Source organism: Azolla caroliniana, unplaced genomic scaffold (genome assembly GCF_043228905.1).
Source record: "Azolla caroliniana isolate FFs.n. ecotype wild unplaced genomic scaffold, voAzoCaro1.0.p SCAF_1, whole genome shotgun sequence".
Lineage (NCBI taxonomy): Eukaryota > Viridiplantae > Streptophyta > Polypodiopsida > Salviniales > Salviniaceae > Azolla > Azolla caroliniana.
In genome coordinates, this window is record NW_028230436.1 from 4642136 (window position 1) to 4658581 (window position 16446).

General features: G+C 38.2%; 2 protein-coding genes across 2 annotated transcripts; one reads left to right on the forward strand and one right to left on the reverse strand.

Moving 5' to 3' along the window:
* Nucleotides 1-1768: 1768 nt before the first annotated feature.
* Nucleotides 1769-4502, forward strand: LOC147868501 (uncharacterized). Its single transcript, XM_087319966.1, has one exon. The coding sequence runs from the start codon at nt 1813-1815 to the stop codon at nt 4090-4092; it is 2280 nt and encodes a 759-aa protein (XP_087176092.1). The 5' UTR covers nt 1769-1812; the 3' UTR covers nt 4093-4502.
* A 1014-nt stretch (nt 4503-5516) lies between these two features.
* KEA3 (K+ efflux antiporter 3) lies at nt 5517-16187 on the reverse strand. Its single transcript, XM_087320078.1, has 19 exons — nt 15672-16187; nt 13855-14202; nt 13653-13754; nt 12386-12466; nt 12146-12247; nt 11898-11975; nt 9577-9645; nt 9437-9487; nt 9231-9344; nt 8929-9030; nt 8571-8705; nt 8313-8494; nt 8083-8224; nt 7922-7990; nt 7741-7842; nt 7060-7221; nt 6831-6920; nt 6438-6599; nt 5517-6348 (listed from the first exon to the last, which is right to left on the reverse strand). The coding sequence occupies exons 1-19, from the start codon at nt 15744-15746 to the stop codon at nt 5869-5871; spliced, it is 2646 nt and encodes an 881-aa protein (XP_087176204.1). The 5' UTR covers nt 15747-16187; the 3' UTR covers nt 5517-5868.
* Nucleotides 16188-16446: the final 259 nt, after the last annotated feature.

A 16446-nucleotide genomic window follows, 5' to 3' on the forward strand; every position in this document is an offset into this window, starting at 1 on the left:
ATAGTAATGGGAAGTAGGTCAACATATTTGTAGAATAATTGTTGAAGCTATCCACACCCTTGCAATCCCATGATTGCATGATCATCTGTATTCTTGTAGTAGATTGCAAAGACAATGGAAGTTTGTATGCAATTGTACATGTGGATAGGGTTCATGTTAGCATCTATGATTAAGAATGTATTGGCACTTGTTTGTTCAATGGAGCCCTACATTTGATTAGGGACCAAGGCATCATCATGTCATAAGTTAACATGTCTAGGTGGGTGCAAGCTATATATTGGATGGTTGGGAAGAGGAAACACACCATATCCCCCCTCTCTAACATGTAAAATAAGAAAGCCCATGTGTACATGGGCATAGAGTGCATTGTATTGACAATGGCATTATTTACCTTACAAGCATAATACATCACTCAAATTTATAGTGGGCTTCATAAACGGTGTGGTTGACTTTAAGGTTGTTTAATCAAGTTTCACATTAAAGCCTCACCATCTATTCTACAAGTGCATCATGTAAGTTGTGATTTGGGCATCCACGAGCATCTCCAGATTAAAACATTAATGTTGCAAGCCATGTTATGAGTCTCAAAGCCTTGGTTACTTCTCTTATCATCTTGACCAAACCATGAAAGAATGGGACCCATACACTTGATGTGGCATAAACTCAGATGCATCATATAAACCAATGGCAACAAAAACAAGGTTTCCGAGCATGCTAGAATTATAAATAAGTCAGCAAATACATTATCCTCATCTTGAGAACTTTGAACCTAGCATGCTACCGAAAGGTCGATAGTCCTACATCAACCCAAACCTTGGTGTCGCATCTAGTCCAAAACCACATACATGATCACTGTGAGCATCTCCATGGTTACTTCTCTTATCATCTTGACCAAACCATGAAAGAATGGGACCCATACACTTGATGTGGCATAAACTCAGATGCATCATATAAACCAATGGCAACAAAAACAAGGTTTCCGAGCATGCTAGAATTATAAATAAGTCAGCAAATACATTATCCTCATCTTGAGAACTTTGAACCTAGCATGCTACCGAAAGGTCGATAGTCCTACATCAACCCAAACCTTGGTGTCGCATCTAGTCCAAAACCACATACATGATCACTGTGAGCATCTCCATGGTTACTTCTCTTATCATCTTGACCAAACCATGAAAGAATAGGACCCATACACTTGATGTGGCATAAACTCAAATGCATCATATAAACCAATGGCAACAAAAACAAGGTTTCCGAGCATGCTAGAATTATAAATAAGTCAGCAAATACATTATCCTCATCTTGAGAACTTTGAACCTAGCATGCTACCGAAAGGTCGACAGTCCTACATCAACCCAAACCTTGGTGTCGCATCTAGTCCAAAACCACATACATGATCACCGCATCATTTGTACATAACCCATGTATCTTATAATAGCATCATGACCCATGATCATTGTTGTCAATATCGTTACCATTGACAGAGAGGTTCACTACATACAACCCTTGCTTCATCCATCCAACTCGGTTGCTGAAAAACGTATGTTAGTGTTATGTGTCTGTTTGTCTGTATGTATGTAGGAACATATGTACATGACATTGTGTGTGTGTGTTTATGTATGTATGTATTTATGTATGTATGTATTTCTACACTCTAAACCTCTAAAACCCTCAATGCCACAAACACACGCAAATACAAGATACATACATAGACTTCTCTCTCTGTATTTCTTTAGTCTGGTCGTCTGTCTCTGTTTCTTGTTCACTCCCCTCCACTGAAGCTCACTGAATCTAGAGCAGCGGGAGGGAAAAATGGGCCTTCTCCTCCTCCTCCTCCACACTCCTTTCACATCCCTCCTTCGCTTTCGCTTTCGCTCCCTCCCCTCCTCTACTGCTCAGGTAAGATCCATATCCTCTCTTGGTCTTTCTTCAAACCCTAGTCCTGGTGGTAGTAGTGAAGCAGGGAAAGAGTGGGAAACAGAAGCTTATGAGCAACCGAATTCACCTGGTGGATTAGGGTTTCAGGGTGCAGCTTCACCTTCCTCAGGTAGAGGTGCATCTACCGGATTAGGATTAACGGGGTCAACTTCATCACCATCACCATCACCATCACCATCACCATCCCCTTCGTCGCCGCCTCCACCACCGCAATCACCATCAGGAGCAGGGTTTCCACAGCAACAGCAGAGAACTACTCTTCGTCCCAGACCCATGTCTGAAATGGAACATGCTTGTCGCCAGATCCTCTCTCGGCGGAATCCCTCAGAGCCCATAGAAACCACCCTTAGCAAGGCACAATTCCCTCTAACTACACAAAATCTTGCTTTAGTCTTATCTCACCTACGCAGTCCCCGAGATGCCCTCCGCCTATTCCTATGTTTCATTCGAGAAAACCCTAATTTCGTCCCTGAAAAAGCACTCCTGGATGCTCTTTCGCGTTTCTGGCGACATGAAAAAGATCGTTTTTCCGTGTTTCTTTCAATTCTTCATGATATGAGAAGTCCCAATGTGTCGATGACCCCTAGAAGGTTAACTTCGCTCATCCGTGGATATGGCTGGGCTGGACTGGTAGAAGATGTGCTTCATTTCTTTACCTCGTGTAAAGTTACCTACGGATTCAATCCTGATTTCATCCACTATAGTTGTGCCCTCCATACTTGTGTCCAAGAGAAGCGTCTCGATATTGCCCTTCAGATCTTTGAGCAAATGAAGAAAGATGGAAAACCGCCCACTTACGATACTTTCCAATCACTTATAACTGGTTTGTTGGATGCTTATAAGCCACGCGATGCTGCAATGCTTTTCGAACAAATGTTAGCGAGCAATCTCGTGAAACCAAGTGAGCTTCCCTCAAGAGTGGTTAGCTATGTAACGATAGTGAATGAGCTTTTGTCCTCAGAAGACTTTGAAGGAGTTCACACCTTTGTTATGATGCTGAATGAGAATGGTTTCAATGCTGATTATATCACTTGTGCCAACATCCTCAAGGCATTGTCTCGTAAGGGTCAAGTGCAAGCTCTTGATGATGTGTTTGATGAGATGAAGTCCAAAGGTCTATTACCTGATGTGGTTAAACTCAAAGAGCTAGTTAATCATCATTGCAAAGGGCTCGTAACTGCTGAGTCTCAAAAACTACTAACTGCATTGATTAGTACAATTGATTCTATTGCATACTTCAAGACATCAGAAGGTGAAAAAAGTGTTGAAGGGATGCCTTCTGCTGAATTCACAGAATCTGAGGCCCCTTCATTATCAGGCATGGAGCTCAACACTGGTCCCGACTTTGTGCTTTTTGATCAAATCATTCGGAGTCTTTGTGTATATGAGAAACCTGAAGATGCCTATCAGCTCATGCTCAAAATGAATGAATATGGAGAAAGCCTTTCAGCTACCACTAGTATGATTCTATTTGATGCAGTTTGCTGGGCTAGCAAGTGGGAAGAGGCAGAATTTGCCTTGAGAAAGATGATGCAGAAGGGCCATTTGCCTGACCTTAAGGTCTATAATTCTTGGATTCAAGGATCTTGTAAAGCTGATAGGCTTGAGAATGTCACCAATTTCTTGGATGAATTCGGACATGGGGATCTAGTTTTGGATGCTCTCTCTTATAATGTGGCCGTTGAGAAGCTATGTATGGCAGGAAAGCTGGACGAGGCTAAGAAGATAACTAATGAGACAAAAAGAAACTTAGGAACTCCTGATGTGGTTATCTATAGTAGAATGATTCAAAGCTTTGCAAAAGCAGGGGATTTTGAAGTGCCTCGCAAACTCTTAGAGGAGATGATTGAGCTTGGAATCACGCCTTTTGCGCTTCCTTTCACACCTCTAGTGCAAAAACTATGCATTTCTGGGAAAATGGATGAGGCCGTGGCCCTTGTAGATGAAATCGAGGCCAAAGGGTGTAAACCACTCTCCAGTCTTTATACAATTATTGTCAGTGCCTATTGCAAAGCCCAAAGGTTGAATGATGCATTTAACTTGACGGATATAATGAAAGCTAAGGGGATCACTCCTGAAACACAAATACACAAAGAATTGTTTGGAAGCTGTATGGGCACCCGAACATTGAAGCCGGCAGTCAAAGTTCAATAAGGCTTTTGGAAAGACAATGTACATAGATTATTTTTATACAAAGTGCAAACAGAGTTTTTCCTCTTGGTTATTATGAGAGCTTGATATAAGTGATTTGTTACCAATAACATCATTAATCGATTATCAAGCCAGTTTTACCCCATACTCTAAAGCCTAAACCATAAACCCCAAGTGTGTGGATCATCTTGTGGATTGGCACCACATGTGATCTGAAGAGCTTCCTTGTGTGGTTATGCTCAAAAAATATGCTTACTTTTTATATAACCATTGTGCCATGATTTTGTAGTATCACAGCTTATTGTGCAACTGATACCCTGCTCTTTTGATGCATGAAAGAAGCCAGGAATTGGGATGTAACCACTTGATTTTGTCTCACGTGCTGTGTTTTTCACTTGGGTTATTTTTGTATCCTTGCTTGCAGTATGTTTTTATGCTAGCAAAACTTTTAAAATTAGGAGGTAAGAAAAATCTCAACGTGCTATATATCTGTACGTCCTAATGATGACTGCTAAGATCAGAATGTAGCTGCTGGAAATGGTCAGTTTTATGATGGATTTAAAGTTTAGGCATGAAATTCATTTTAATTGAGGTGTCTTTCTTGCTGCACCAGTGATTATTAAAGAAGGGAAGGGATACTGGCACCATGCTCTACAAATTTGGCTTCATGATTCCCTCCCTATCTTTGATTGTAAATTTTCGTAATTGATGTTGTAATTGTAACATTTGTACTGCAATCTCAATCATGAGATGTACCTAATATTTAATTCACTAAAATTTTGGATTGAAGTTGTAAACAGTATTTTGAGTTGATACATTAGCCATACATAAACTGTATTCTTAAATTTGCGTTTGAAGATAATTGTTCTGATATGTGTTTAGGTTCAGTTTTCTTATTCTTCTTTAATTTTGAATTCACAGTTCGTAACAGTGTTCAATATTTATTAAAAAGGTTTCCAACCTTCTCTTGTTTATTTATATCTTAAATATTTATGGCTAAAAGGTGATCATGATTATAAAAAGCTATTAAATGAATTAATTAGCTGGTAATACAGTAAGGCCTCAACTCTTGTAATGATTAGGCATTCTTTAATATTCAGTTGCATGGTTTGGTGATGCTTACACATTCTGAGCTGCTGAGTGTGTGCATGTCTCTAAAGTAAAGACAACTATCTACATCATGACCCAAGCTTTGAAGATGAGTTACTTATTTTTGGTATTGACATGTACATATTTGAATATGTTATTTCCTTGATGAGATGCTGATTCTTCATTATATCAGTGCTAAATGTACAGTAACAGTGGCATAATAATATATATTTCAAGAAACAGAGCCTTGTGCATAATCCAAGTAACAATACAACCAGAGATTATGGTTCTTAGTACATCTGATGACATTTTGAGAACAAACAGCATGTTTCCCCTCATTTTTGAAAAGTAGACAGAAATTGCTTTTTTCAACATTAGGTTGCATGGTTACATATATTTGTAGAAACAAAATAGGATGTGAGTACTGTGCTTGTGTCTGTGGCCTATACAAAGAGTTCTGAAATGTACAAAAAGAATGTGAACATGAAGACTTTCTACCAGGCCCGCAGAGGAAATGAGCCAATATGTGCAGGGGTGGAACTCGACTGTGGTGATGAGATTTATTCCATGGGTTCCTCCAGCAATACAACAATGTACGTTTTCAAAAGAGAGATATATGAACGATCAATAAATTTATATTATAAATTTTGCATTTTTTCTTGACATGTGACTAACAAGAATCATATTGATTTATTCACTATTTGATTGGATCAATTGGTTTAAAGCATCACCCTCAGAGGGGTTTTCGTCATCAAGATCAGATTTGTTATCGGTAGTAAATGCACACCATGTCACTCCCCTTCCATCTTCACCTGGGTCAATATCTTGCAATTCTGATAATAAAGAAATGTCTTCGTAACTTTTAAAATTCATCTGCTGATGCCAGGGCACCTTTGCTTTGTCACCAGAGGTAGATTCTAGTGTTTCAATCTCAAGTTTTGAAGAGGAATTTTGATTTTTTTTCTCCTCTTTAGACTTTGTTTCGAGCTCAGAAGATACATCAATCGGTGTCATGGTAGTTACCATTGATGTAATGGTTGTTCCCTCCAAGTCTACTTCTGTCTTTACAGCTGTGGCAACAGGAACCTTCTCTCGTGAGTTGCTGATCTCAAGAGTCTTTCTTTTGTTCTGTTTCGCCATTCGGGCATCCCATGTTTGCCTCACCTTAACCTATCAGAATAGCATGCACTATATGTCAAAAATTATTGAAGCATACAATACAAATCCATATTTCCGTATTTAACCCCTCCTAGTGTAACCTGAAAGGGTTTCACCCAATCTTCTTCTTTATCTTCCTGTTTTTCAAGTGCCACACGTGCACGCAGCTCTATTGATTCCCGCATTATCCGTGTCAAAAAGCTCACATCATCAGACAATGCACCAAGTCCTCGTAGTAAAACTGAACCAAGCTGCAAGCTTGTCTGAAATCAACAACACAAACTCTGATCAATATAAAGTTTAAAATAGAGCTCCAGAATGATAACGTTCAAAACCATCTACTTAGAAACAAGCACTCATGATTCTTCGATTTTGTTGTATATTCTATGCCACGTTTACTTTCCCTATATGATAATTTGATGCACTTTATGTATACTTCCATAAGTTTTTTGTTTTTTATTTTGAAAAAACAACATTCAAGAACTAAATGTCACCTCTGTATTCTCAAGAATGGCATCAGTAGCTCCGGCATTCTTCAGGTCCACCAAATGAGTAAGGTCCTGTGCACGAGCATATATGGGAACCTGACACCCCAAGAAAACAAAAGATATAAAAAGGTTCTCTATTCACACTCAGTAATAGGGCACATATTTCTCCATACTCAGCAATTTACTTCATCTTTCTCCATGCATAATGGCACACGAAGATCTATATTTACTGTACCGCTGGGAATGCCAACCGCAGTCTCTCCACTGCTTCCACTGACTTTTGTCGGGAAGTGTACATGACCATAACCGCCTTTGGCATATTGATGCCTGCTGTTTGCAGTACAGCAGGTCGAGATCCATCTCCATATAATACTGGGAATCCTAATTTCCGAGCAGCCTGATTGGTAAATAACTATATATTAGATCCAAATTATCCTCCAATATTGTGCAAGAAGACATGCAAAGCACATTTTAGTACCATAAACCTCCAACCTAAACATTGTACTATTGCAAAATGTGAACTTTTCAGCACATTACATGCAGATCTGTTCAAAGCAAATATGCTGGACATACAGAAAGGTATTATCATCCAATTATGTTGTGGAAGTTTTAATATTTCTGCACACTGGCTTCATACCCAGGCTATGGATAAGAAGGTTATGCAACGCGTAGAGATGACTATCAATGGCTCAGAACAAAAATGTTGCATTTAACTGATGTGTGCATATACATCTAAGACGAAAATGAATATTGAGGGACTGTAAATATGAAAGAGAACTGTGAAGGTGAATACACTGTAAAGTGCATCAATGACTGTTAATTATCATACATATAGGCATGGAATTCAATCATTATCAGTCAATCAATGCATTATTAAGGATCCTAGCTGATCAAATTTTCATTACATACAGCATACCATCACTCTAGTGGGATCCATGTCAAAAGCTATGAAGCTCCATCCAGCAGAATCACCTCCAAGCCCACTTGCCAATGGAGTAGACAAGAAGTTGGCTAGCACCTAAATGCAAGGATCTCAGTCAAAATTGATCAGAAGAAAATATTACGAGTGGCTTTCAAGATGCAATTAAACAAATCACCTGACCCATTTGACCAAAGCCTATAATGACAACAGGTTCATTCACCTCAAATGTCTCTGTAATTGAAACCTGCTTTACATTAACCAAACCATGCCAAATGAAATCCCAATTCAGATGGTACCCTTTTTTAAGTAATATTATCTGGAAGATGAGATGTGTACATTTGTCTGTGGTATATCAAACCGTGTTTCAATAAATCCTGCCAATTTTTGACCCACTTCATTCAAAAATGGTGTCAATGACATTGACAGAACAACGACAATGATCAATAATCTGTTCAGCTCCAAAGGCAAGACTCCTAACCTGAAGGAAGATATTGTAATTATTCTCTTTGAATGAATCAAAATTTCACCCTCATAGAAGTCAAATTATAAATGAAGAAATGACGAACCTGTTGGCAAGAGAAAACACAACAAATGCAAACTCTCCACCTTGAGAGAGTAGAAGCCCTATTCGTACACTTTCTGGTAGTGTGAGGCCAACAAAGGGTCCAACAGTCGTGATGATTGCGGTCTTTATTGCTATTAACCCCCCAAGAAGTGTCAACACATTTGGCCACTCCCGTATTAACAGCTGGTTTACAAAGTTTATACTGGTTAAGTTTTTATTCCTGATCATTCAAATTACTTAGTTGTTAAAATTTCAAAACCTCAATATCAATGGAAGTGCCAGTTGTGACAAAAAATAACCCAAGGAGTAAGCCCCTGAAAGGCCGAATTTCTGCTTCAATTTGGGTTCGATAATTAGTTTCTGCTAGAAGTGCACCAGCAAGAAAAGCTCCAAGCTGTTTCAATGCATAAATGATTCAAAAATTAGATGCAGGATGCTCCACATCTACAGTTTTCCTTATTTTTTGTGATATACATATAGACCATTGGGACTTGGATTGTAGCCTACTGTTGGAAGCGAAAACAAAATGACAAAGATGCTAATAACTACACTAAAAAGTACCTGACACACGGTCTGTATTAAAACTGCAACAAAACTTAACCAGAAGACATACTCACCGTATCACTAAATCCAAGCTTCTGAGTAATTAGTGATGTACCAGTTACAGTCAAGAGACATAGAGCATTGAAAGCTTCTGAGCTCCTGGATTCAGCCACAACCTATAGATATTCCATTAACCACAACCTATTTAGAAACTTAAATTTGGATTGTATAACAGAGGAATATTCTGGTAAATTTGGAAAACTCAAATGTGGTGTTGTAAATAGCCAACAAATTAGGGGGTATTTTGGTGTTTTGCCCTATTCTTTAGTACAGTTTGTGCATCTATTCAGGCTAAATGACACCCCCGAAATGTCACCTCAAATATACGGCGCAGAAATACTTGACCACCAAAAGAAAGAATTCCCAGCCCACCAAGAGCTTTGAGGCTCTCAGCAGCAAGTAGTGGCCATACACTTTCCTTTCCAAGTGTCTGAATCAACATCAACAGAAGAAAATGTCAGATAACAAAGAACTTCCATGACAATTGAGAGAAACATATGCAGGAGAAGCATTGTCATATACCCCACTTTCGAGTATTGGTAAAATGACCAACAATGGAACTACAGCAATATCCTGCGGGTTAAATCAAAGTATAGCATGAATTCCTATAGCTTATCAGCAGTATCACAAGTTCTATATTAAGAGAATAATACGAAGTGGACCTGAAAAAGAAGTATTCCCAGTGTTGCTGAACCAAAACGGGTAGGGAGTTCTCCTTTTTCTGCAAGAAGCTGAAGCATTCAAAATAGACAAGTTAGCAAGTCCCAAACAAGCAAACCCCCTGACGCAGCAAAAATATTCTTGCTTTACACATTCAATTTTACAAGAAAGTTAGCACCAATAAATTTCCATCATCATTAGATTGTCCCACTATACAATATTTGGTCTATAACCCAACTTTACATGACTTTGGACTTTCCCTTTTCATCATTCAATTTGTCTTCACTGGTTTTCTTTCATTACAAGATACATCTGAACCACCCAGTGCATCCTCCAAGAGGGATGATCATTTCCAATCCTATCATGTTAACTCATTATCAATAATGGGTTCTTCCTATTCATTTTTAGTGAACACATTTCTGAAGACAATCTTGTGCTAATCTAAGTAAAACAGACACGCCAACTGCTAAAATGTAACATGGTTCCTTTTATTGCAAAGAATTGGGGAGATCATGCTGCCTGCAACCCATGATATGATGAGCCATCAATGTTTATACCACTTTCAGGGGAATTGAAACATCCACTGGGTGAATGAATTCGTTGCATATCCACACATTAATTACAGGGCTAGTTGTAATACTGACGCAGCTTAACACCAATTTTATGATATCATAAAAATGAAAGGAGGTTCATTTTAATAGGAATCCAGTAACTCAGTGTAGAAACGTCATCAATGTTATCCTGTCAATCCAACAATAAGAACTTGGCTTCTTCCTAACTATCTGTTTGTAAAGGAGTCAAGGAACTCAACAGGATACACAAATGTTAGTCACATGACTACTGCATGATTCTCCATGGATCTCACACAAACAAGAAACAAGGCAAATGTTGTAATGTAATGTCAACTTTCAAGACATTCTCTTGGGCTAATCTCAAGTCAACCAGTCACTCCAACCCATAGAATGCAACAAGGTTTATTTTATTGCATTCTGACACTATTCTACGAACACGGCAACTTGATTGACATTACATATTTATATGTCTTGACAAGTTGGAACATACATGGCATTTGTAAAACTTATATGCAGAATCAGAGTTCTATCAAAGTATTGTGGTCTGCAAAGCATGTTGACTAGATTCCAATATATGACTCCCTTCTCCACATGCCGCAAGCTTCTGATAATAGAATAGATGGCATTATAAATTGTGGTAAATGGAATGAGCGCATCCAACTTCTGGATTCCAAACTCTGAACAGGAGGAGAATATGCAGCATCTTAATCATGTGTATTCTCGCAGGGAGACTTTGAGCATATCTAACATGTGGCTGCAAACAAGAGACTGCCACTCAATGTGTAAATCAAAAGTATGTGAATGAAGAAACGAGATATCAGATAGGAGCCTAGGTGAAAAAGAACATGAAAGATCTCGTCAAAGAACTTTGCTGGCTAGGTAGAAATGGGTCACAATCGCCATAGAAGCACATGGCACTCTAAACTAAAACAATTCTCCTAGCCCATATTTGGGAAGAGCCTTAAGGTAAAGATCTTGTGGAGAACATCTCAGTCTGCATCACAGGTTCTATAGCCTCCAAGCCCCACTGTGCTTAGGAAGAACCAATGTGCCCAACCACTCGTACCCTGGCCCAATCCATCAAAGCCAGGGTTAGTCTCTATGTAGCATCCAGGGTTGAATCTGAGAGGTTGGTCTCTATTTAGCATCCAGTAAGATGTAGTATACCATGCATATAAAGTAATACCTGGTTAGGAACAAACTATCGACCAACAAGTGAGAAATGTATAGAGGACTATATGAAATATCCACAGATAGTAATCATGATGGATGCCGGGTGTGAAGTTCCAATACACAAAGTCTTCTTGAAATCCACAAGTAAAATAGTCATTGGCTGGCCTGGATCTTTAACATGTGCAATAGCTTCGTACAAACAAAATGCAGTATCCAAAATACAACAATCTTGGGGATAAAACTTGTCTCATCATATGGAACTTGCTACTTCATTCGATGGAGACAGAGAATATTTCCCATCACTGTGCCAACCTTAAAAATGAGGGCCGTTACTAATTAAATGTTTGCAACCCAACCTATATTGCCTTACTGATTTTCCCACGATTTCTGGAGATGCAAGCACAGTACCATTATCATTCACCACATCACTCACTGTGATGATATGGAATAACAGATACTTTGTATACAACATATATGCCTAGGATTGTACCTGTCTTTAGTTTCTCTTATAGAGCATACACAACATTATTTAGCCCATTTATTTCATTATACATACAATCATTCTTCGTGTGACAAACCTGCAAAACAAAGGCTGAAGATGACATTGAGAGTGCAGCTCCAATAACTACTGCTTCATCTATTGTCCGAATATTTACCTGGATACCATTTTGCCAGTTAGTTGAGTATATAGTAATTCCAATTTCCATCATTCTACTATTTAGCTAATTTATACAGAATGAGTATAAATCATTGAGAGACCACTCAATATCTAAAATTTGAGTATTCAAGAAAGAAACGGCCTGCCTTCTTGAGAGGGGAGTTATACCAAATCGGGTCTCGAATGAAATAGAAACTCTAGAATTTTTGTCCCAATAGCACCATTTGGTGGAAGCTCAAATGCCGTAAATGCTAAAGTAGAAAGCAAAACCTGGTAAAATCATAAAACAAGTAGCAATTCTGATATTCCAAAACAGTTAGATAATGATCCTCCAATATGGAAATATCCTTTTAAACTTCCAATATTCCTACAGAATGAACACTGTTAAAAAATTGAATGAAAACAAACCTGTGCTAGGCCCATACCAAAAGCAAACTTTGCAAGTGCTTTTAACCGTGCTAATGATAACTCCAAGCCCATCTCAAACAACTGGAAAGATCCAATTTTTGGTAAACAGAATCAGAATTCTTCTTGATGTTGATATTATAACTTCTTAATTCTAATTAATTAATTAAAAAGTTTTTAATATTGTTATCAAGAACAAATAAAAGTTTACTTATTGCAAAATGACCATGATAAAGATACTAATAACCATCAGATCTTTACCTTACTAGCTGAATGAGCCAGCAACCTTTGATAGTGTAAAAATGTACACTTTGTTTTAAGCTAAGTCAGGCACACATTGTGCAACCCATGAGCCATGGAACATAAACCTTAAATTGGCTGCAGAATGTTAATTCCTAGAGCTGAAATTACTGCACTTATTTGGTCTCTAATTCCAGCACTTTTTGTAGCCATGTCACTCCCAACCAGAGTCAGCCATACATAATATAAGCCCCTGATACCATATTATCCCATGGACATCGTGTGGCCACTGTAACCTACATCCTTGGATTTCTCAGCTAAGGTCACCTTACATAGCCAAGTTCAAGATAGAACCTTTACCTCTCCATGCCTTCATTCCATTATGAGCATGAGGCAAAAGGTTCTTTACTGGAACACTTTTGTCGTCTCAGTTATTAGGTTTGTGGTAACTAACCCAATCCTTGCAGCCCTGCCTTGCATTGACTGAGTTAAAACATTGCTCTGGCTTCACAACTGCATTTCTAATACTTATAGAAAGACAGTAGGATATCCTATGTTTGATGAAGGTAGCCGTTCCTGGAAAATTGCAAAAACAGATGCTATCACAGAAACGATTCTCGGTGTTTCTGTCTGTCAAAGATTTATGATTGTACTAGATATAGTGTGTTTTCTTTATTGTTTTCAAAATTTTAATGGATTAGTACAAATTGGAACTGCTCCCAAATTATGCACTTCTTGTAAGCCGACAAGTGCACAACATTTTAGCTTTCCTTATTCTCATTTTACTCCAAAAGACAACCCGTTAAAGGCTTACAAAGTAATCAGTTCCAACTAGATTGCTCATAGCGTATTACTTTACAAAACATGATTGTTTTGAGCGGAGAGAAATCTCAAGTTATCAAGTATCTACTCAACCTGTACAATGAAGAGCCCATGATTTTTAAGAAGTACACCAATATCCTTGAACTCTCAAAATATTTCCAGCATGCAGTTACTCTATAATTTTAACACATTGCAATCACATACTCACAAGAAAAAGAATGCCTAATTCGGATAAGGCTTTGACATCAACAATGTTTCGAATCAAGCCCAGCTGGTTGAGAACAACACCAGTCAAAAAGAAACCCAAGATCTGCCAAAAGAAAGATATGTTTGGTGCTTGAGTAATGCATGAATCATATATAACATCAATATCACGAGTGGTGCAAAATACAAATAATAGGTCAGCATACCGGGCTGGCTTTAATAGCCTTGAATGTTGGTACAACAAAAACTGTTGCTGCTAAAAATGTTAGAGTATCTAGACCCAAATCATTAATAACATCCAATCCTGCTGCTATGCTTACTTCAGCTCTCGGGATTAAGGGTAATCTCTGATCTGATATGAACAAATTGCATTTTTTTGCTCTGTACTTGTACATCCACGCTTGTAATCTGGGGTCTGCAGTTCCGTGTTTGAAATCCATAAATCGACTTTGTTCAAAACACGTTGACTTTTTGTGTTTGATACGGAAGTGGCATTGCGGTCTTGAGTGTAAACAAGTAGAAATCAAGGATTTATGTGGCCTTCCATTATAAGCCTGAAATAAATACAAAGAAGACTAAGTTTAAAGACCAAGACAATCAGATAGCAAGGAATTTTTAAGTCAGATCCAGACCTCAATGTTAAGTACTATCAGTAATCTAGAAAACAGTAAGTGTAATGACTCATTGAATGGATTTTCATAAAGATACAAATTATCTTACAGAATTTGCAGGGTGACCCTTTTTTTCAAAATTCAGGTGAGCTATATAACTGTAAATCGTCAGTTCTGCATATGACACTAAAAATAATAGCACAATGAATTTATGTACTAAAGTTAATCAATGCTTGAAGCGTATATAGGTCGATATCCTCTATTGAAATCTTTTTATGGAAGTTCACCAAGACTGATGTTTATATTTTTCGTAAGTTTTTCCTTTCTAGGAAGCATCTCAGGATTACCTCATTAGGTGAGTTCCAAATGAAAACCTATGATTGTGAGAATTTGGGGTTTATGAATAAAGGAATAGAGGTGCATTTGTAAGCCAGGACGTGAGCTTTCTTGCTGTATATAAATCACAGGCATAAAAGACAAGGATCAGAACAATTATGGCTGTTTGTTTGCATTCTCTTTAGAGAAAGATACATATATATTACTGTAAAAGGTATACATCAAACCACTAGATGCAAAGTGTGTCAAGGCCTTGTCTCTATGACCTGTGTATAGAGCTGTGTATCAAACAGTTGTCTATATAAGAGAAGTTTGAGATGTGCCTGTGAAGCATCCTATAGATTGGAAAGAGAGTAAAACAACTCCATCCAGATTGACAGTAAGGACTCTCAGATGGAAAATACCTCTCCACAAATAATATTCTGCAGGCAGTGAGACTTATATATGCACCAACTGTTAAGAATACAGTGGAAAACAGATATCGTCCCAACGGTATCACTGCTGGTGTGAATTATACAAAGGTAGCATAAATAAGACTCTGGTTGTATATTACAGCCACAACCATGGACTGATATATTTGTAGAGTGCAATGTTTGCAGATTATCAACAGTTTGCATCACAGACCGAAACATTACAGCAGTGAAGTCAAACATATCCTTCTTCGAGAGGATGCTACTACCATTCTGGAAAATTTGAAAGAGAAAAGGGACCTTCCTTAATAATATGATAATTGCAATTTTTGGCCTTGGAGAAGTGATTTGTTATAGTGTGAGGTAAAAGAAGTCCATAACTTCTTCGTGTGATCTTCAAATTGAGAGTCTAGCGATTCTGCAATCGTCTCATCGAGATCTTTCAAATAAATGTCATGTTAAAACATTCTAATTACCATTTTCTCAATCTAAAACTAAAGATATCATCATTGACTTTTGTTACACAGCTCCTTTTACTCCCATAATTGACCCTATTAAATATATAAGGTAGGTATACCAAAAAACATATTTCACTAATGGAGCTCATAATGTTCATCGAAGTATTACAAAGAGAACATTAAAAATGAGGGTGCAAGAGATGACTACCAGGAGTATATTGCCATTGGGGGATGTGAAACCGGATGCTTCTAGTGATGAGGAAGCTCTTGAATTTCCTACCATAGCTATCAAAATATGGTCACAACGAGCTCACAGCAATAAATATACCATACAGCACAGTCCAAACTAAGAACTTTCTTCCTCTGCTCAGTGATTAATAAACAAATCTCCACCTAAGCTGCAAGAAATGAGTGATTGGTTATCCTCTAAAAACTCTTTTGTTGATGGGTCTTCAGAAAGCTCTTTCTTAATGACGGATTCTCTACATCACATGCCCTTCCAATAACGGGTTCTTTGCAATACATATTGCTCCATTGACGGTTCAAACAGTTCTGTTATGTACGCAACACATACTTTTCCATTGATGGATCCTCTGCAATACATGATCTTCTTCCATTGATGGAATCCATGTAAAACATGCTATTGTCGATGATGGGTTACCTTCCAGAAGCGTCTTTATAGAACTGATGGGTCGTCTTCAAGGAGCTCTATAATACTGTGTCTCGACACGTGATCTTTCAATCTCTGCTTGAAACCTATAGCTCTTGTTTTGAGCTAATACCAGGGAAGACACATGGGTTTCAATCGTTCATCTGGATTCTTTTTCTTCTCGCGTTTTCTTCCTCGTTATCCAAAATCTGCACAAGGGACGCTTTTCTGAGCTGACTGGGCAGATCAATGGGCGAGTTAGTGGTGCATCCATTCTCCACGTTTGCAAAGTCGCGTGTGGTCTGTTTCTCATCCCCTGTTTCTGCTGGATATA